The 22,806-nt window shown below is 43.1% G+C and overlaps 1 protein-coding gene across 2 annotated transcripts; it reads right to left on the bottom strand.

Moving 5' to 3' along the window:
- Positions 1-382: 382 nt before the first annotated feature.
- Positions 383-21,042, bottom strand: rcan1b (regulator of calcineurin 1b). Of its 2 annotated transcripts, XM_085397619.1 has the most exons (5): positions 20,885-21,042; positions 20,586-20,722; positions 7,738-7,911; positions 6,334-6,493; positions 394-3,528 (listed from the first exon to the last, which is right to left on the bottom strand). In XM_085397619.1, exons 2-5 carry the CDS (start codon positions 20,709-20,711, stop codon positions 3,344-3,346), a joined length of 645 nt encoding a protein of 214 aa, XP_085253745.1. In that variant the 5' UTR covers positions 20,712-20,722; positions 20,885-21,042; the 3' UTR covers positions 394-3,343. The 2 variants fall into 2 exon arrangements, with proteins under 2 accessions (XP_085253746.1, XP_085253745.1); XM_085397620.1 differs by lacking the exons at positions 20,586-20,722; positions 20,885-21,042 and adding an exon at positions 8,565-20,570 and having other exon boundaries at positions 383-3,528.
- Positions 21,043-22,806: the final 1,764 nt, after the last annotated feature.

Here is a 22,806-nt window from a genome sequence, read left to right on the forward strand (position 1 = left end):
AAGGATATTTGAGATGCAGAATGGAGCATCCACAGATCGAAGCAATGACCTGCATTTGGTGAACTTTTGTCTGTTTTGTTTTAAATGCCTTTGTATTTTTGTGCGAAGACCTTTGTGATGTTTGTCTTGAAAGGTGCTATATAAATAAAATTTTAGTAATGTTACTGATCTACCACCTGAGCTAAAAAAGCCAAAGAGTTGATTCTGTTCATGTGGAAGTTTTCAGTGGGAGAAACGTTTCGTCACTCATCCAAGTGACGTCTTCAGTCTGAAGAAGTAAATAAGGGGAGACAGCTGGATCAAAGAAAGGCCTTTTAAAGGAATGGTTTAATAACGTCGAACACATGCGGTGTCTGTTAGTAAAGAAAGCATTAATCAAAGCTAAAATGTCTTTGAGAAGTGTTGAACGAATGGAGTCTAGAAGGCTCATTAATGGTTTAGAGGAAGAGATCACTGAAGTTAACACAACAGAGTGAGGACACTTCTTTTTGTGATTCTAGTCTGTGGAAGGCTTTCGAACTGTGTTTATTTACACTGTCAAAACGTCCAGCCCACTGTGACCAAAATATTACAAAATTCACATACAGGAAAAACACAAACCTCATTCAAATGACTTCAACCAGGAGTCCTTAAAACAGTTCAGAAATATACTCAAACTTATGTGTGTAATACAGACATATACTCTTATATAGGACAATGACACAGATGGAATTAGATGGTGAAATATTTATTCACGGTAACTTATTACTTATTTCAAAAATAATAAAATTCTAGTAAAAAAGTAGCCAAACCACCACACTGTCCAATTGTGTCTAAATGAAAGGGAAACAAAATACCCGGACTAAAGGTGCAGTTACAGCCCGTTAAGATGCTCGACTGGCAAAGACAGACACGTTTTCATTTTTAGATTCTTTCAGTATCACAAAGTGTCACGTGGCCCTAAAGTTCCATTTACAGGTTGAAACAAACAAGTGTGTTGTGATTCCATTTATACAGAGTTAAACTGGGATATATAGCATCAGTCCAGTTCTGAAATGTTCATGTAGAGGTGACAGTCCTGTGTTATGCATTAGCTACACAGATTTGAAACACAGCGTTCGAACATCTGCAGCTGAGCACTATATAGCAGAAAAAGCTAAGCTAGTCTTATAAAAACTTCAGAAAAGCAGACATATTAAAGATAGCCAGTGCTGCACCTCAGCCTCATAGTAGATACACTTATGGTATCAATGTGAAACAAGCCATCTTCGTTCAGTCAGTCAATACTTCGTTGTCCCCAACGTCTGCCAGCCCATACTGGCAGGGTGACAATGACGCCGCGTTCACGGCTGCAACATTTTGGAAATCAAACAACAATTAGTTGGAAATTGCTGTAATCCTACTGATGCAACAGCAACACAGCAGTTAGTACATCTTTGAAAGCACACAGTCAAACATGCACACAACAGGGCCCTGTACTACGAAGCAAGTCCAGTATATCCCATCCTTTATTCTCTTACTGGAATATCTGAAATCAGGATAAAACCTCCCATCGCTGGTCAACCCGGGATTTCTCTGCACTATCACATGAAAGGGATGGTGTTGCCTGGTCAAACATGGTACGTAAACAGCCAGCAGAGCAGCAGATTTTACAGTGCTACCCCTCAGCCTCCTATGGTATTAATTTCAAAAACCTGTCGCCTCATTCTTGAGTTATCGCTTCACAAACTTGGGCCTGTCGGCAGGGTGACCACAGTCCCCATCAGTCTGATACGGCTGAGAGTTAAGAAGGAAGATAAAAATATGAGAAGTTAAACACATGCAGTAACAGAGGTGCTGTACACTGCTTTAGTATTAAAATTATATGAAGTTTAGCCGATTTGAAACCAGGAAGGAAAGCTGCCAAAACTGCTGACTGTGTAACTTATCAAACTTCTCAATATCACAGCTCTATCATTAAGACATCAGAGGATCTGATGGACTATAATGTAATGAAATGTCTGTTTGAAAGAGTTTTTATTGTATCAGCTGCAGCCTGACAGTGAATAAATACAAGAGCAGAATTCATTTGATACAAACTGAGCAAGTACAACAAGGAGCTCTGTTTTGGGACCATACACTAATCCTCACAGAACTGAAACGGTTTAATTGCAGCGAACATGTAGACTTCACACACTAAAAATAATTTAGACCCTCCCAGTATCCACACACAGAGGTCTGAGGGACCGCACAGACTGGTACGTAGGTGGTGATCTGCGATCTCTATCATAACCTCTTTTTATAAGAGGTTAGTTACCATGGGTACATGAGTGATATATACCACGTCTTACTGCACCATCTAAGTAAAGAAAATCCAGGGTTAACCCTGAGATGACCTGGATAAGACCATTTTTATCTTGACCATCCTGCTTCATAGTAGAAGCCATAGGACATGAGCTGGATGTGCCACAAGTACAAAACAGGCCCCAAAATAACCGGCAGCGTGTTTGGGGCTTGAGTCACTGGTTGAACAGCAGCGCTCGCACACATTGGCAGAAAGACATTTTTCAGAACACTATTTAACCCCCACATGGCAGAAAGTGTCATCTGTTTTTTTAAAGCACGGCATGGTCAGGGACACGAACAGGTAAGTGTGGCGTTCTAAAGTAACAGATAAACATTGGTTGGACTTTAAGCCAAAGAGTAAACGGCCGTCCACGCAGGATGTGATCACGGTGTATCGCTGTGTTGTTGAGAGTCAGCGGCCTGCAGACATTCAGGTTCTCGAGGGTTAACTCCAAACTTCATGCCACCAGCAGCCATCTTGATAGTTGTTGCCTGAAGGTCTCCGTCACTACAAATCACTTCCTATGTGGGTGCCTTTAATAACAGCTGTTTGCTATGAGACAACCAAAACACACACAGAATGCAGCAAACTTCAAACACTACTTTGAAGAGAATTCCAGGAAAACTGCTTTTTTTGGGAAACTGAGTCGCAGCAAAGACAGCAGGAGGCCAGCTTTGTTTAGGCCAAGCAGATACATCAGACAACAGTGCAGAGCAATGGACACTGTCATGACTTCATGCTAGTGAGCACACAAGCCACTAAAATGTGAAAAAGCTGAAGCGGGTTGCTTCACACCTTAATAACAGACAAATGGAGCATCAGAGCAGATATCAACAGTCGTACAGTAAGTCAATTTAAACCCTTTCCCGCTTCGGTCTGTCGAACACGACACAAATGCAGCATGCAATTCTAGTCATTTGCTTCAGCTGGATATTGCAGCACCCACAGACGCCTTCTCACAGTTTTATCCAAATCTCTGCGAGCGTGTTCAGCTGCTGATCGACGCTGACACAGTACAGATTCCCCTGTCAGCACCGCTCACTGCTCAACTCTAGGTGTGTAGTCAGGCCGTCGAGTCTGAATGATCTTTGGCCGTGGTGGGCGGGGCTTGTCATCCTGGTCGCTGTCATCGGGTGCGGAGCTGTCACCGCGTTCGTCGTCGCACACATGGACGACCACGCTGGGAGTGGTTGGTGTTGCTGTGTGAAGCTCGTACTTCCCCCCTAAGAATAAAACAAAAAAAGGTCAAATTGGAGGACGTTTCCCACAGGGCGTGCTACAATGTACCAAGTCACTGTGCAGCGATGAGGTTTCCCTCTTCAGCGATAGAGATAATGCAAAATGGAGAACAAAGCTGTCACGATCCTGACGACCTGATGATTTCAGTTTTAGATGTCAATGAGGTCTGACATCAGCTGGCAATTTCAAATGTATCAAAGAAACTATTTTAATCATTCAATTTTAGGAAACATTGCTTTTATACATCTGGAGGCAGAATCTAGATGCTTTAGCCACATCAGCCGACACCAACTCCTAACCCATACTACCTTTACTTCTTCTAACTTTGACATTGGTGGTGTGAACATAGCATCAGCATGTGGAGCTGCAACAGGTCTAAATAGTTTTAACAGTCAAATAGTCAAATTTAAAGTAATAGGGAACAGCTTTACTAAGTGACAAACGTGTTTCGGGGTGTGGCCTTCATCGGGGTCATTGAAGGCCACACGCCAAAGCGTGTTGGTCACTTAGTAAAGCCGCCCCTATCCAGTCTTTAAGTCTGACGTCATTAGCCGTTCCCGGGCCTAAACTCTGCTGCAGGTCCCAAAGTCACATGATCACTGCGGCATTACTGAGAGTTAAAAACTGTCTAAATTCTTTCATCTGTAATAAAATGATCAGCGTTGCTGCTTTACCAGGTGTAACAATTAAGTTTAACATCCAGGCATCCATGAAAACAGGATTTATTACATTTAACAGAGTTAGAAGTTAACAGGAAGTTAGCTCGCTAGCTTCCACCTAAACATGATGTAGCATGTTCTGACTGAGAGATTTCTGAAAAATTCAAACGTACAGCTCTGCTACCACTTCCAACATAAATCAAGACAAAACTAAACAGCAGTGACGTTTGTAGGGTTACTGAAGTTGGGCTAGCTGCTATATAATGATGTGCTACGTGATCGCTAGCGACACAGCTATGTTAGCATAGCATAAACACGGTGAAGCTGGAGGATGAACGCTAACTTTTTTGCTACTTGATAAAAGTTAACGTGAGGGTTCCTGATGGTTAGAGACAAATGCAGTCACATAGCAGGATGCTGTAAACGGACCAAGCTTCAGTCAGGAGAACAACTGAGATTATCCATCCACAATACCAGGTTAGTCACTAATATACTGCTGCATGCGCTGGGCTGTAGTTACATCGTAAGGTTTTAAAAACAGAGCTTTAACATGATTAGCGGTAATAAAAACCGAGAGGCCGACAGTGATCACTGACTGTTTGTAAGGGCTTGTAGATTACATAGAACAAGACACAAAGCATTAAAACAAGTTAAAAACACAACAGCCTTAGTGAACACAGCAGTTTGGAAGCAGGATTCGTCACGTCATCACTTAAAGACCGGATTACTTTAAGTGTTGCTGGAGTCTTCGGGTCATCAGATCTTTGTCTTCTCCATGCACCTTGGAAGAAGGTGAAGTTGTGCCAGAAACATTTGTTGGTTTCTAATCCTCACTGCTTTTAAATGTGCTGTGTGTCTATGCTAGCAGATGTGCATGAAGTGTGGGTTTCCCATCACTTCCCTGAGCTCAGTGTCACCCATGTCTCTCGAGGAGCCATTCGCCTGTACGGCTATACAAAGCTGTGTTGCCAGACTTTCACTAACACATCATCATCATCACAACAACAACAACAACAACAACAACAACAACAACAATGGATTGTGTGACATGCACAAGACTTGTAAGCATTAATTTAATAGAACCTCCCCCACATTTCATGAAAGTTTGACCTTGAAGAAGAGGTCAGAGGTCAAAAGTAACGTGATATTTAGAATCCCTAGATGTATTCAATAGAAACAAGAGCAGTAAGAAACATAATAAAGTTGTATAGTGCCATTTAAAACTGACTTTTACCTTCAGATCTTTCTATTGCCCATGAAAAAGAGGTCAGTGGTCAAATGTGACATATTTTAAATCTTTTAAATCTTATCTGCAATACCTTCTATATGTTCACAATACACTGTTTGTAATAATGATAGTTTCTAAGCCTTTTAGTCAATTATTGACCAATTATCATGAAACTGACCTTGAAGATCTCAGTGTGAATGGTTTGTATCATAATTCAGGGCTCAGCTTCCTGAGTATCTGGAATCTAGTATGCACTGTTGCTCTATTTACGTGATGTCATCTCGATCCCGGCCTGGGACATCTTTTCTCTAAGGAGATTGTTTTGTTGTACATGGTCCCTGTTAAATAAAGTGGAAATGAAAATGAAACACTGCAATGAGCACCTACCATAGCGCAGCTCCTTAAGTGCAATAGATGGTTCTTTTGTCCTTTTTAAATCTCATTTTATAGTTTTTCTCTTTATTATTTCTGTTCTTTTCAGTGCAGCAGGGACAGCACTTAATTTTGTTGTACTTGTTTCCGTGACAGTAACGACGCTCTGATCGCGGTGTTGGGTTTTCCCTCTAACCACCACACCTGTCTGCAGTTCTGCTGGCAGTCATTGCTACCTGGCTCCTGACTTTGAGTTGTAGGCGTTGATGTCAATATCAGTGTGGAGACAAGCTCACACACTTTGCACTTGTAATCAGTTGTGATGAATTTATCGAGAATTAAATGAAGGAAGACAAAAAGATTAAAAGAAGAGGAACAGCGTTTTAAATCATGTACCACTCAGCTTCGTTCCAAGCCTGTAAAGAGCCTTCAGTTTGCATTTGAGGCTGCAGGAAGTGTCGATTGTGTTTTACAAACCTGTCGCACATTCACACACGGATGGAAAACACAAATCATAATGTGTTGTATACCTGGCCCCAGTTTAGAGATGGCACAAAGCAGGTCATAGTTGATGACCGGTGTGGCGTCCTGAGACTGTTCCCAGCCGACTGGAGGGGAAGCAGGAGGCGAGATCAGGAACTGCTTCTCTGGCTTGGGAGGCTCCAGCCGAGGACTCCCTATGTGCACAGACTACACAGTGCAAAGGCAGGGCAGCACTTTATAATAACCAGCAATATATCACAGGTTTACTGAGACTGTAGCATCATATAGAAAGAAATGGATTGATGATTATGTTTCTGTCACCTACCTACCCAGCTAACTAATGCACTGATATTTATACAGTGCTTCTATAGTCGTACCACTGAAGCCACACAGTCACATTAAACTGTAGATTCAGTGATTTATTGGATATTTTTTCCTGTGTATTTCACCAACTTTAACTACAGTGAGAAAATTATTTATTCAATCCTCCTCTGACTTTGTAAGTTTGCTTAAAAACAAATGAACAGTTTCTCATTTTTAGGGTAGTTTCATTCTAGTAGAAGAAGAAAAAACGTTGCAAAGGTTCTACGTTGATTTGCATGTAACTGTCATCATCCCACTGCTCCAGTGAGAGTACCACCCAAAGTCCCCACAGCAAACATGGAGGTGGAAATCCTATGCTTCTGGGATCCGCCCTACTGTGAAGTGGAACGTCTAATCACTGCCCACTGCGTCATTCACCACAGGGCATTGTGCACCGGTCGCAGCAGATGGCCCCGCCCCTCCCTGAGCCTGGTTCTGCTGGAGGTTTCCTTCCTGTTAAAAGGGAGTTTTTCCTTCCCACTGTCGCCAAAGTGCTGCTCATAGGGGGTCATATGATTGTTGGGTTTTTCTCTGCATGTGTTATTGTAGGGTCGACCTTACATCATAAAGCACCTTGAGGCGACTGTTGTTGTGATTTGGCGCTGTGTACATAAAACTGAACTGAAATGTTTATTATTTTGTAGCATTAGAAAGGATGAATTAATCAGCTAGCTGACATAAAGCAAGCTAACAACATTGTTTAGGTAGACAGAATGTAACACTTATAAACTACACTAAGTTATTCTATTCTTATATACATATACAGAGCAGCAGCTCCATTCATATTAAACTGAAGCTAACATGTCAAATTTAGTCTGGAGGATGCTGACCGGTGTCACAATAAGTGAAAGTATGCACATCTCTATAAGAGAAGAACGAACACTGCTATAACACACAAGCTAATGTTCTTCCACAATGTACAAGCTGTTTTTTAGTTATTATTTCAATTTTCATTTATTATTCCAAACTCTGGGACAACCATAGATGACATTCAGAAAGTGAATCAAGAGCTCCGCCTGGTTTAGCGCGTTGAAGGTCTGAACAAGTTACATTCATGTGTCTGATAGATCTCAGCCTACAGATATTACCTGAGCGAAGTAAAGTCTCATTTCTTTGCCGTTGAAGTCCGTCTTATGTAGTCGGAGTCTCGCCTCCGCTGCAGCCAGAGCATCTCTGAAACTGATCCTGATCCGCCGAAACGACTTGAAGTACTGGAACTGCACCTCCGAGTCGAATGAACGGAACAAGGCCTCAAAGCCAGCCTGGAAACACAGAGGAAGCAGACAGCAGGAGGAGACTGAAGTAATGACTGAGATCTCTGAACCATCTTACAGACTTCAACTCCGTTCAGCCCATTTAGCACTTTCTTCACTAAAAATATTGAGCAAGAGCCAGTTTGAAGATTCTATGAATAAAGGCACAGACATCTGATCATGCAGACACACTGAAATGATCGATATTACCTAAACGCCTACAGATTAGCACACATTAGTGCAGATGTAGGATTCATCTTTTTCTTAACACTGTTTTATTATCGAGTTGCACCAACAGCTTAAGGAAACTATGTTAAAAAGCACGGCCATGCTGCAAAATCCTCATTACTGTGTTTTACAGTCAGTCTTGGCTGTCATTACACCATCTAACAGTCGAGTTGCTGCATTACTACTGAAAGACCGTTTTTAGAGGGTAGTTGAGCTGGATGCTTGGGTTGATTCAGCTGTAAAATCACGTTTAAGCAGACCTCTCAATAGCTACATTACATGATGAACTGCACATAAAACCTATATACAGTCAACACAAAATGCAGTTGGAAGCTGCTGGTCGAGCCTGGAAGCCAGTAAAGATGTCTCAGGATGCACACAGGGTCAGCTGCAGTCAAATTCCAGGAAATCCTTTAGTGACACCGTACTGTTACCTGCACCTCAGAGTGGTGGAATAATTCCCGGCTGGTCACCGAGGCCACCAGGCAGAACCGGTTACATTTAGTGGTCTTAATGTGCATGACAGGCGACCCGCCGATCCGCAACCTTTTCCACCTGATAACTGAGTTCAGGGTGCGATGCAATGCTGTAACAGTCAATGAAGTTGAGGAAGAGGAGGGACGAGGTTGGAGGACTGTTGCTTTCCCCAGGGTGACGGACGAGCAGAGACAACGGGATGTTCCAAACAGGACCGTGGTCGGGTTCTTCCCCAGCACTGGCTTCACATGCGCAGCAGCAGTTTTTCTCCTTCGGTGCCCACAGTACATCAAGTCCACAACGTTAGAGAGGCAGTGCGGCACATTCCAAGATTATGAAACGAGAATCTAAAGTTAGAAATTGAAAACAACATCTAACATTTGCTAATCTGCGTTTTCTTCTGCTACAGCTTGTTCCTGTCTCGCTCAGCAGCAGACTGAAAACTCAAGGAATTTTCCAGAGATTTAGGTGTGGAGAGCTGAAAATGTCACTCACACTTTAATCTCTCTCTCTCTCCCAGATCCAAAGCCACTTAAATGAGGCCCTGCCAGCCTATGACGCATTAGCCACAGTCCCCTCCTCTCTTTTTCCTGGTCTCATTCACTGCAGGCCAATCATCGGTGGAAGGAGGAGGGAAATCTATTTTCTTCTCTCTTCCTATTCCTCCACTGACAGATACAACACTGACTAATCATACATACATAATGAAGGGCAGTGACTGCGTCTGTGCGAGAGAGTGGGAGACAGAGCTGACATCACTGCCTCCTGATGCTGTTTCTTAGTGGAAACTATGACAGGGAGCCTCACTTTGGATTCCACACGCAGAACAAAAACATACATTCATATCTTTTCTTTGTATATATGACTGAAAGACAGAGAAATGACACAGGTAGCTGGGAGACTGACGCCCAAAGTAAAAAATAAAAGGGGTGAAGGAAGAGTAGAAAGACAGGACAAGTGAGAAGCATGAAGGGATCCAGAGGCAGGTTGATAACATGCTTCTGTGAGGCATTAATAGCAGAGAGCTTAAAGCTTCACACAATGACAGACAACACTGTGACTGCTCATACAGTCAACATCATCATCTTTATTGATAAAGCACTTTAAAACAACCAAAGTGCCGTACACTGGAACTGAATAATACAGTTACATAAGATATCAATTAAAGCCAAATAAAAGAAAAAGTATAATCTTTAATTAGTTAGATATTAACTAATTTAATTACAAGAAGAACTACGTCTCTCTGAGGCCGAAAGCCAAAGACTAAACATGACGGCTGACATATACAACATACATGACTTTTCATTTCATTGAGGGGGAAAAAAGTCACAATATTTACAAAGATCACCAAGAAGCACTTAGAGTGCAGATGTCTGCTAAATCAAATGACTGACCTTGAAGGAGAGGTCAGAGGTCGATGTTTTGAACAATGACCTTGGAGACTTTGGTAGATCTGAGCCAAATTTGAATGGATTGTTAAGACTCTGAAAAATCAAGTTTACAGACACCATGAAGCTACCAGCAGATTACTCCAACCTGGAAGTTCCAAGCTGAGTAAGCACACGTTTCATTTACGCTGTACAAAGCTAGTAACACACTGATAATATTCACGGGGAACTCAGTGGGACTGTAAAAACAACACTGGACGCCAACTGAATGTTCTTGCTGCTGTTAGACCTCAATCCCCTGATCATCACCGACATCTGTCACACATCTGTCACACTTGGGGTGGCTGCAGCTAGGTAGAGCAGGTCATCTACTGATCGGGCGGTTGGTGGTTCAATCCCTGGCTCCTCCAGTCTGCATGCCAAATATCCTTGAGCAAGACACTAACCCCAAGTTGTTCTCCGGTGCATCAGAGTATGAAAGTGTGTCAAGCTTAATTAGGTTACTTGGGTAAGTCTAAATTGCCCATAGGTGTGAACCTGAGTGTGAATGGTTGTCTGTTAGCCCTGCGACAGCCTGGAGACCTGTCCAGGGTGGACCCTGCCTCCTGCCCTATGGTAGCTGGGAAAGGCTCTAGCTGCCCTGCGACCCCGACAGAATGGATGGATGTTGTATAAAGCACTTTGAGAGTAGAAAAGCACTATAAGAATCAGTCCATTTACCATTTAACAGTGGACATGGCTACAAATTTTGCAGTGGAGCAACCATCAGCCAACTACTGTACATGGGTGACAAGCTATAAGCCAGGACACAGACTCACTGATCCACATCACCAGGATGTACAGTGAAGGCATCAGGATGTTATTCAGACTGGATAAGTACAGTCGAATGGCTGCAAAGACAGGCAAGCTCATCCGCACTGAAGGGGTGGAGGAACAACAGCAGATGTAGTACAAAAGCTACACGTACCTGGATATCCCACAGGCCAGTGGGAACATGATGACTATGCACAAAGGTCAGCCACAGTCAGGTACAGCCAGAAGGAAAAGCAGGTGCTGACAAGCCAGCTGAATGGTACGAATAAGCTCCAAGCTGTAAATGCATATGTCCAGTGTAGACGGTCAGAAAACGACTACAAGAAGACAGGACCAACTTCACCCCCGATCAGACCTGCACACTGTTAGACCTCTGCCTCACCACCACATACTTCAAATACAACGAAGGCTTTTACAGACAAAAACATGGCTGTGCCATGGGCTCCCCCGTGTCACCTATTGTAGCCAACCTTTACATGGAGGAAGTGGAAAGGAAGGCTCTTGACTCTTTCAAAGGAAGAGTACCCAGCCACTGGTACAGATATGTGGATGACACCTGGGTCAAAATCAAGACACAAGAAGTGGAATCCTTCACTGCACACATTAACGCTGTGGATAAAAACATCAAGTTCACCAGGGAAGACACAAAGGACGACTGTTTGCCTTTCCTGGACTGCGCCGTGCACATTGAAGAGAACGGCAACCTCAACATCGAAGTTTACCGGAAGCCCACACACACGGACCAGTACCTCCTCTTTGACTCCCATCACCCTCTGAACACAAACTTGGAGTAATCAGGACCCTACACCACCGGGCAGAACATGTTCCCTCTAAGCCTGAAGGGAAAAAGAAGGAACACACACATGTAAAGGAAGCACTCAAAACGTGTGGTTATCTTAGGGCTGTGCGATATGACCAAAACCTCATGTCCCGATATCAGACATCTATCGTCCGATAACGATATAAATCACAGAAATGTAACATTTTTGTAAATTCTGTGAATCTCGAGCAGCTCGACTTGCGTGAAGTGTTTCCTGCTGCGCGTCGTGTAGCTGGAGTCGAGTGTTTTAACTGATGCATGAAACGATACATTTTTAGACATAAGTTGTAACGGCGCCGTTTTCTTTGTGAGTATTTATTACACGGCGTGCTGCGGGGAAAAGCCTGTTCTAACGTTTGAGTCTAAGCTTTATTTTTTAGCACCTGGCGTCTCTTTTTTACTTCTCATCTGTCAATAATCTGCTCTGTCACGTGATTCAGTTTATTTTGAAAAGTCTCAACAGGATCTTGAGCTTTATTGTGAAAGATTTATGTGGAACATAAACAAGCGGACACGCGATGGTTTTACCGTCGTTGTTGCTAACGACGACGCATAAAAACAGGTGCTTGTCCGTCTGTAGTGTGGTTATATTAAATATAAGAGAAAGAGAGAACTTTAAGAAATTAATATAGCCCCTACAGTGACCATCAGAACCATGAACAAATATTGCCGTAAACAGTTTATTTTGCGACACCACGAAACAAACGATAGCGTAAAATGAAACGATGGACGTTTTTATATCATCATCCGATATATACGGTTATATCGAACAGCCCTAGGTTATCCTAACTGGGCGTTCTTAAAGTCAGCAAAGAGGCAGAGAAAAGAAGATCAGACACCAGCGAGGGAGGATAAGAAGGACAGATGCAACAACATTGTCATCCCCTATGTAGCCGGTGTATCAGAGAAACTCAGGAGGGTTTTCTCCAAGCACGACATCCCGGTGCATTTCAGACCCAGCAACACGCTCAGACAAAAACTGGTTCATCACAAAGACAAAACGCCAAAACACAGACTTAACAATGTGGTGTATGCTGTACAGTGCAGCGAGGAATGCCCAGACCTCTACATTGGAGAGACCAAACAGCCACTTCACAAGCGCATGGCACAACACAGAAGAGCCACCTCCACAGGACAAGACTCAGCTGTCCATCTGCATCTTAAGGTCACAGGTCACTCTTTGAGGATGCCAACGTTCACATTTTGGACAGAGAGGACAGATGGTTTGAAAGAGGAGTGAAAGAAGCTTCTATGTCCACTGTGAGCGACCATCTTTGAACAGAGGCGGTGGTTTACGACACCAACTCTCTGCCATCTATAATCCAGTTTTGAGATCCCTCCCCAGACGCCTTAACGCCCACTCACATCCTGGGCCATCTGACCTCAGGAATTCGCATGATAAGGTGGGGCCAGGTTTCACAATGAACTCACCCGAAACTCTGGCTGATTGGGACCCACACCCAGTTTCACACCTTGGCTCAGGCGATTAGAGGATCATCAGGGGTCCTTTTGTCCCTCTGTGGGGGGAAACTCCCACTAGGTTTATATCTGGGACTCTCCACCATTTGACCTTAGAACTGAAGAAACTTCTCGGATGAGAGGTGAAACGTCTTCAAGCAACTTAAAGAAGTCCAGACGCTTTTCTTTGCAAGCTGCTTTGACTACGAGGACCTGGATGACTGAGAACCTTCACAGATACATGTCCTGTAACAATAAGCAGGCACAGAAAGAAACAGGGAAAACCCTCCACCCAAAGTCCATGACCACGACACTCTATGTCCCTATAAAAGAGGGAGGACAAGGATTAGCGAGTGTCAGAGCCACAATCCAGGACCTCAGCCCCAAACTATGCAAACCTGCCCCGGAGACTATCCAACACATCGCAGCAGGATGTAAGATGCAAGCTGTGACAGTGTTCACTGAGAGGCACGACCAAGTAGCTTAACTGATGTACAGGATCATCTGTGTGGCACGTGGACAACACAGTCCCAAGTCCTGGTGGGAGCCATCATCAAACGCTGTTGAGAACAATGAGGCTAAGGTCCTGTGGGACTCCAGATAAGCAGCTGTTGGACAACCAACCAGACACAGTGGTGGGCAGAAAACCATAGCTGTGATAGATCCTGTCCTAGCTTAGAACATCAGGAAGAACGAGCACGGGGAAATCGAGAGGTACCAGGGCTGAGGGAACAACTGAAGCAGATGTAGAAAGGTCTCTGAGGAGCTCTGATAATGGCTCTGCGTCAGTGCTCCCCATCCAACCGGTAGGAGCTTCAGAGGTGCTAGAAAGCAGAATGGGAGACACTGTCCAAAAACAGGTGCCAAGCTTTCAGCATCATACTCAGAAAGACCAAAGGCTTCAGCAACGTATTGTGCAAAGGCTGTGAATTCTTATATACATGCTAGAGCAGGGCGATGACCAAAAATATTTATCACGATATACATTTGAAAATTTACAATAACGATATAACTGACGATATAAGTGACACTACACAAAATACTTTACAACTCCACAACTTTATTAGTGCAAAAAACCCATCAATGTATTTTCACTTTGTCAAGAGATTTTTGTTTTTATATAATTTGATCAGCTTCATGAAATGTGTTTTTCTGTTTTTTAAGCAATCTACATGTCTATGATTTTTCACCTTATAACTTTGTGATGAACTTATTCAGCTACTAAATCACTTCCTGTTTTTAGAGAACAGATGTAGAAAAGGGAAATAACCCGTTGCTTTGGGTCTGTGCAAACAAGCAGCTGTTTTTTATCTGCATTAAAGTTATATAAAAATATATCAGTGCAAATTCTTTGCTGACAGTTTAACCAAAAGGCATTTCCAGTGGAAACTGGCCGACATATCCTCAGCATAACCATGTATAATATCCACACTGTGTGTGTGTGAGAGACAGAAATGTGCAAACACAGTGCTGTAATATTAGTGAGCCTCCTGACAGTCTGCTGATGCTCAGTGTCCATCGAGTGTTGTGTATTGATGTTAAGCAACACTACAGAAACTACAGACATACTTGCACTAATCACCTGCAGGTCTCAGCCTCACCCTGCTGCAGCCACTGTGTGTGCAAGCCCAGCCCTGCATTTTTTCCATCCCACTGTTTTTGTTTCATCTACACATTTGTTTCCATTGCCTCACCAGGCAGACACAAAACAAGCACACATTTTTATGGCACCGTGCTCTCCTTTCTAGCACAGAAATAAAACTTGCACAGCTCAGCAAACATTAGTATTTAAGTTCATACTGGGGTACAGTGATCATGTGGAGACAGGCCTCTACTGCCCTCCTGAGGCCAGTAGGTGCATAGCAAAACTATAACAGAAAATTTGGAAAATCATCATTTTGCTGATAATACTGACAAACCTTCAGGTCTTAGAGAAAAATGAAGTTAGTGTCCAGCTAACTAGGTTAGTAGAACCAAGAAAGTTTAGAAAACTCTAGCAGAACCTGACTGTGTCCACTAGTTAAAAACATTTGTTTGTTAAAAAGAGTTTTCAGTGTTTTGCACACCTTTGCAGGGCTGTGCAATATGACCAAAATCTCCTCAATCAAAATTTATTTATATAGCACATATTAAAACAACAGTGTTGATCATAGTGCTTCACAGTCAATAAAAACATGAGACAGTTAAAACAAACAATAAAAGAGGACAACAAACAATAGGTAACAACGCAACAAGCTAAAAACAGCCAACTAGACAGAATCAAAAGCCAAAGTAAAAAAATAAGTTTTAAGACGTAATTTAAAAGACTGGATAGACTCGGCAGTGCGAATATGAACGGGGAGGTTATTCCAGAGTCTGGGTGCCACGATCTTATCCTGATATAAGACATTTATCGTCCCGACAACGATATATATCACAAAAATTTAACATTTTCAGCTAATTCTGTGAATCTCGGGCAGCTCGACTTGCGTGAAGTGTTTTCAGCTGGGTGTTGTGTACCTGGAGTCCAGTATTAGATAAGTTGAAACAGGCGCATTTTTCTTTGTGAATATTTATTACACAGCATGCTGCGGGGAAAAGCCTGCTCTAAGGTTTATTTTTTAGCACCTGGCGGCTCCTTTTGGCCTCTCATTCATAAACACTCTGCATACTATTTCACATGATTCAGTTTATTTTGAAAAATCTCAACAGGCTCTTCAGCTTTATTGTGAAAGGTTTATGTGGAAATTAAACAAGCGGACGGCGGAGCCAGACGATCGTTGTTGCTAGCGATAACGCATAAAAACAGTCGCTTGTCTGTCCGTAGTGTGGTTATATTAAATATAAGAGAATGAGAGAACTTTAAGCAGTTGTACAGTGACCATCAAAACCATGAAAAATATTGCCGTAAACACTTTCATTTGCGACACCACAAATGGTAAAAATGGTAAATGGCCTGTACTTGTATAGCGCTTTTTCTAGTCCCTAAGGACCCCAAAGCGCTTTACACAATCATCCACACATTCACACACTGGTGATGGCAGCTACATTGTAGCCACAGCCACCCTGGGGCGCACTGACAGAGGCGAGGCTGAAGTGTGAAGTGAAGTGTCTTGCCCAAGGACACAACGACCGAGACTGTCGGAGCCGGGGCTCAAACCGGCAACCTTCCGATTACAAGACAAACTCCCAACTCTTGAGCCACGATCGCCCCACAAAACAAACGATAGATAGCGTAATATGAAACGATAGACGTTTTCATATCGTGAGCTGATATATATCGTTATACCGAACAGCCCTACACCTTTGGCTAAAATATATAAGAGGCTCTATTAAAAAACTGCTTCCTTGGTAAAACCTTCACAAACTCTGTTTGAGCCAATCTGCATTTTTCTGACGTGCATTTTAAAGATATTCAACTTGTTTCCAGTTTTTAAGCTTTTAAAACTCAATCACAGTATGTTATTTCTTCCTGCTGCTTCCTGCATCATTTATTTGTAGGCCAGAACTGCATGCAACTATGCTTTTTGCCATTTTACAAATTTAATAGTGCACTCTTAAAATACTTCCATGAAATACACATTGAACATGACCAACATCAGTATCACTATTAACAGCTGTGACTTATAGGTGAAAGGTTCCATTCATAGCAGCAATTTGGACATGCAAATATGTTTTTAGAAGGTAGAACAATGCAATGAACTTAGAATCTTTGTTTTAGGACTTCTTCAAATCCCAGTTCCAGTGTCAAGTCTTCATGGATCGGATTGTTTGTCCAGCACATCCCACTGATGTTGGACTGAGATCTGGAGAATTTGGAGGAACACTTAACACCTCAAACTCCTTGTTATGCTACTCAAACCATCACTGAACCTTGTTTGGCCCTTTATGGCAGGGAGCATTAACCCACTGAAAGACACTGCAGTCATCAGAGCACACAGTTTCCATGAAATGGTGCACATTTGTCTGCAACCATGCTTAGGTAGGTGTTACGTGTCCAAGTAGCATCAACATGGATGAGAGGAACCAAGGTTTCCTAGCAGAACATTGCCCAAATTGTGATTGAATATGAACCTGAGTGCGATTCCATTCTTAATCCATAGTGTTTAATATGAGGTTGGCCCACGCGGTGCAGGTATAACATCTTCAAGTCTAGAACCCGTGGATATCACCAAACGCTGTTCTTCCTCCTTTAAAACGCTCTGCTAGGTCCTTACTGCTGTCAGCGACTCTTCGTTTTTTGGGTGTTTCTGCATTCATTTTTGTATCTAATAGCTGAAACGTGTGCTCCATTGGGTTGAGCTTCTTGTCTTTGAAGAATACCCTAATTCTTTAGGTGGGGTGGTAGCGCAGATCACCTACTGATCGGAAAGTTGATGGTTTGACCACTGTGTGCTCAAGTCTGCATGCCAAATATCCTTGGGCAAGATACTAACCCTGAATAGCTACGTGATGCAGTGTGGACGCACATGAATGTTAGATAGGAAGCACTTACGGACAAAGCATAGAAAGACATGATTGAGGCAAGTTGTGTAAAGCGCTGTATAAGAACCAGTGCAGAGAAACTTTAGGGCTGCTTTTGCAGTATCTTTTGATCTTCGACATATTTTGTCACATTTCTCTTGTTCCTGGTGAACTCCACAATGGGATTAGGGTGTCGCTCCCCTCCCTGTTCAGCCTGACGCAGTATATACCACAGTAGAAACAAAACTACAAAAGCAGCCTAGGTAGTGTTTGCCCTAGAAACATATTCAAATCCATTTAATGCTTCGTCTCCCCAAAATATGAAATGTACATGCATGCAGTAAGCTGCAGTAACACCAGAGATATGTTTTATTTCAAGGCAAAAGTGTTTAAACAGACGTTATTAACACATTTGCATGTACATACATATTAGCTGCCTAGCTTAATCTTTTCTAAGGAATATGAACCCTAGAATGCTCTTCATACTTGCTCACTACTGACTTCCTGGCTTTAAATATATTATCTCCCCCTGCTGGTAATGCAATTATTGCATGCAGTAATGCAACTTCTGCATGCATGTCTATTTCACGTTTTGGAGAGGCAAAGCATGAAATGTAGAGAATATGAGTTTTGAAAAAGTGAATGACTTCTTTACATTACATTAACAACAGCATGATGGAGAGAGGGCATGACGAGCTGACCAAAGTACAGGCTCAGCAGCACTTTCAGATTAGCATCTATAAGAATGTCTGAATAGAATAAGTTTAATCAGCGCTATATCAAATTTCAGTGCTATATAAAACATATGAAGTCCTATATAAGAAGTCATTTTATTAAAAATGGCTAGAATGCTTAAAACCCCTAAAACCTAACGGTATAAGCTCAGATTAGGGGCCTGTTGGAGGTATTTTCCCGCTTTGTAGTGATCAGTGTTGAGGTCACAACCAAGGCCAAGTGGGACTACCAGGACAAAGTCCACAGGAGTCCACTTACCGCTCTTCTGCGCTCCTCTGACCCCAAGCGATTACGACTACGCTGTATCACTGACTAATAAAAGAAAAACCAGGTCAGTGTTCAGTCCGTCACATCTCTCCCAGACAAGCTAAACACCCTCTATGCTCACTCAAACACAGTTTCATGTCCTCCAGTGGGGAGTGAGGCTGCCACAATGGCCTTCAAAAAGGTCAAGCTATATAAAGCTCCAGGACCAGAAAGCATTCCTGGTCATGTTCTCAGAGCACGTGTGACCAGCTGGCAAAGGTGATTGCCAATATCTTCAACATCTCCCTTCAGGGCGTCCACCACCATTCCCATCGCCAAGAAACAAGTGGTCTGTCTAAATGACTACTGCCCTGTTGCACTAACATCAGTCATCACAAAGCCAGCAGACAGTCAGACTACACATCCAGTCTACCTCCCTTACACGCTGGTCCAATTAGCCTACAGAAGAAACCGAGCCACAGACGTTGCCATTGCATTGGCCACACACACACTGCCCTGCCCACCTGGAAAAAGGGAACATATATGTGTGAAAGCCCTTAGCTGACTACAGCTCAGCACTCAACATGACAGTGAGAGTTGGAAAACACACTTCCTCCTCGCTCATCACAAACACGGTACAGTACAGATGATATGACCATCACGGGCGACGATGACACAGTCTACAGAGTGGACATGAAGGGACCAAACAACTGGTGCTAGGACAACAACCTCTCTCAACATCAGCGAAACAAAGGAGGCGACAGTGGACTACAGGAAACAACAAAAACGAGTTGACCTTGGTGGCTGTCAGCCAAATCTGATTGGACTGGTAACATAACCCCGCACTACACTACTTCAGTTTTATCAGAATTCATTCAAAACTTTTGAGCTGTCACGTATAAGACAAAAGAAAGAAAGAAAGAAAAAGAAACGGATGTCGTGTGAGGAAATGCCACAAACAAGTCACGTAGGTTCATCTCGAGTTCAGCCACTATCAAACTGAAGCCACCGGTTATTGTTTACGAACCGTTGTTGAAAACGTTATGCTTAAGCTAGTTACCGTGAGGATGTCTCATTACTGAAATCACAATAGCAACTAATTAGATGAGCATCAAACATCAAAAGAGAAGTTTTTGATGTTTGTGTTGTTACTCAACTGAGTCTCTCACCAGCTGCTGCACATTGCTGCACCCAGCATCCACAGGAGAAACTGCTCCAAAGGTGAAAGTGACGTAACTGCACAAATTATTAGTATCACACAGTCCTGGCTTCACCGGCACAAATCTGTTTTTCCACACAGCACATGTCCACTGGGACTGAATACTCCCTGCCTGCCTCAGAATGATTCTGCTGGTTTTATTTTCATCAAATATTAATGCAGTGACATTTCTGATTTACAGGATGGGGAGTCCACGAAAATGCTCACCGATTTGGGATTCGCCTTGGTGACAGAACCACCTGTTAACCTGCTCACCTCCTTCCCCCAAGAAGCTGCAGGAGATGTAGGAGACCATCCATTATGCATTTCATTTCAGCCATGTTCCCCTGTGTGACATCAACGAACACCCTGACTATTCGGTTTAATCCAGGAGCATTTTGGGTCTGAACCCAACTGGACCTTCTTTTCTGATTAAAGCTAGCAAACAGACTCCAAACCAGAGGAAAGTCGAACCTCAGGAATGAACTAAAGAAATTCCAAAGTCCCAGAGACGGTTTCCAGCAGAATCAGTTTGGGGCGTGACTATAGCTACTACTATACTAGTCTTTAATGGAGCTAATTCATTGATTTTCATGGATGGATGCCAGTAATCCCCCTGCCACCAGATGGAGCGATGAAACCACATAAACCTGTGGCTCTCCTGCACACACACATCTTTCTCATTTAAGGCTACTGTGCTCCATAGATACACGTTTATTCCTGTCATACTATCAGATAATTTCATATTTTGGTTTAAAAACAAAGAACAGTCTCTAATGAACTACACAAAAGCGCCAAAGCTATTGGTTCATGTTTCACGTTCATATGTAAGCACTGTTTAGCTGCGCCGCACACAGGCCAGTGCCTGACAGCTTACCTTAAGCCTTTCCTCGTTGAATAAATCCTCCGCCACTTTGCAGGCCACCAGGGCGTCCGGTAAATCCGTGAACTGAACATCTACCGGGGCCGCCTCCTCCTCGCCGCCATTATCCGCCTGCTGCATCACCCAAATATCTGGAAACATCGACAGCCTTCCGTCAGCACCGACACATACTGCTTACTGCCTGACTCTACACCTACCAACACCTTTGATATGCCGCGTACCAAAACCAGGACATGAAGCTATTTTTGTGGATAAACATATTATTATGACAAAGGCGTCGCTGCGCCGTTTACCCGCCGGTGTTAGCAGCGATGTCCTTTCTGTGTGTGCCTTCAGGCGGCCGCTGGCTCCTCACTGTGCTCTCAAACCCGAGCTACTGTCTGACATCAGCTGCACTTACAGCTACCTGTAGCTACACGGAACAGCGGAAGCACTTCCGGGTTTTCTTCTTCGCCGGGCCTTCGCGGCAGTTTACATCCGTTCACGGTGCGTTACTGCCGTCTCACGTTCCTCAGCGGTCCGATGACTTACCTCCACACAGGGGCTGTATCCCAGTTCAGGGTCTGCAGCCTTTTTTTTGTAAACTTTATTTATCACATTTTAGACATACAGTTAACTCATTCACTGCCAGCCATTGGCAGTGAATGAGTTAAACCCATTGACTCATTCACTGCAATTGACGGCTATAGCAGTGAATGAGTTAAGTAAAACAGGAATCACATAAAAGATGACATTGTGGTGTTACAGTGAGGAACAACGAGAGTGACAGGGACAGTGAAACAAAAGTGAGTAGAAAAATAAAATAAATTAAGGGGAACGTAAATAAACAAAAGTTTGCAAGAGCCAAAATCAAGTTAGTTGTTTCAAACGGTTACAGATGTTAACAGTCTTGAGAGCCTTAGTGTTTTTTGATGAGGAGATTGTCCTATATATTGAGTTCCATTTTTAATACAAGAAGTTCAGGCTTTCTGCCGAGGACTTTGCTTTTGTGTATGTGAAATTTTCCCAAAATTAAAGCCATATTTATAAAGAAGAAAGCATCACTGTCCTTGTCTTTAAAATTATAATAGCCAAAGACAACATCCTTGTAGTATAGTTGAAAAGTAGGTAGAACAGAGTCAGTAATAAACTTGTGGAAGTCCTTCCAGAATTTACATGTAAATTTACATGACCAAAACAAATGAGTAACTGTTTCAGGTTGGGGTCTGCAGCCTTAAAGGCCGCATTTTAAGGCCGATTACGTCACAGCGACGTGACGAAGGCTGTCCCATTTCAAAGGATTCTCAAAATGCGGCCCTCAAATGCGCCCTTCATTTCCCTGAATTTTAAGGACGTGGTGGTGTAGACTGCATAGCCCAACATATCCCAGAATGCATAGCGCGGCGGTGCGTGTGGACAATTTTGCCGAAAAAACGGTGGACGGCTGAAGTGGGGCAACCGAAGAGTAAACTTTTAAAAGTAAGTTAGTGATGTTGCCACAACCATACATGCCAACCCTCCCGATTTTTCCGGGAGAATACCGAATTTCAGTGCCCCTCCCGAAAATCTCCCGGAGCCACCATTCTCCCGAATTTCTCCCGATTTTCCACCCGGACAACAAAATTGAAAAACCATATCGCAGAATTCATAGCGCGGCCCAGACAATTCCAGTCTCCAACAATGACGGGTCCTCAGGTGGAAGCAGCCTCTGAATTTGGACACCCCGCTGTTTCCGGGCTGGCCAATAATAACAGTGACATTTAACGTATTTTATCCAATAAATAAACACTGTAAAATGTATTTAAACCCCCCCCAACAGCCCTTTTGAACGTCTCCCTAGTATGGCCACAACACCTCACTCTTGGAGCACTTTTTTGCCACATGTATCGCAAACCACGTCTCAGCTGTTTGTGGAGGTAATATACGTCCGCACATGACTCCGATTACGCTCAGCCATTGTTGTGAGTGCGCACGCCAAAGGGCTGCGAGACATTTATACAGCCGTATTTCATACATGACTATGAAAGGCGGAAGAGGAAGTAGTTCCTTTGAATGTAGACAATCCGAATGTTATAGTTTCTTTCCACTGTGTTCCTGTTAATGATAAACTACAAATTGACTCTAAATTACTAAAATATCGATATTTTAATGTGAGAATCGATTCTAGAACATAAATGACTGGTATCGGAGGAATCGATATTTCAGGATCGATCCGCACATCACTAGTAAAATTGTT

Source organism: Rhamphochromis longiceps, linkage group LG23 (assembly GCF_057381845.1).
Source record: "Rhamphochromis longiceps isolate RC_006_pf linkage group LG23, R_longiceps_female_GT1.1, whole genome shotgun sequence".
NCBI classification, from domain to species: Eukaryota; Metazoa; Chordata; class Actinopteri; order Cichliformes; family Cichlidae; genus Rhamphochromis; species Rhamphochromis longiceps.

Bases quoted from the DNA above. Each gene is read 5' to 3' on its own strand.
- rcan1b (XM_085397620.1), bottom strand. From the start codon at position 8,897: ATGTACTGTGGGCACCGAAGGAGAAAAACTGCTGCTGCGCATGTGAAG. The intron at 7,912-8,564 runs GTAACAGTACGG...CTGTGTTTCCAG, and splicing joins TCCACCACTCTGAGGTGCAG to GCTGGCTTTGAGGCCTTGTT. The intron at 6,494-7,737 runs GTAATATCTGTA...TGCACTGTGTAG, and splicing joins TGAGACTTTACTTCGCTCAG to TCTGTGCACATAGGGAGTCC.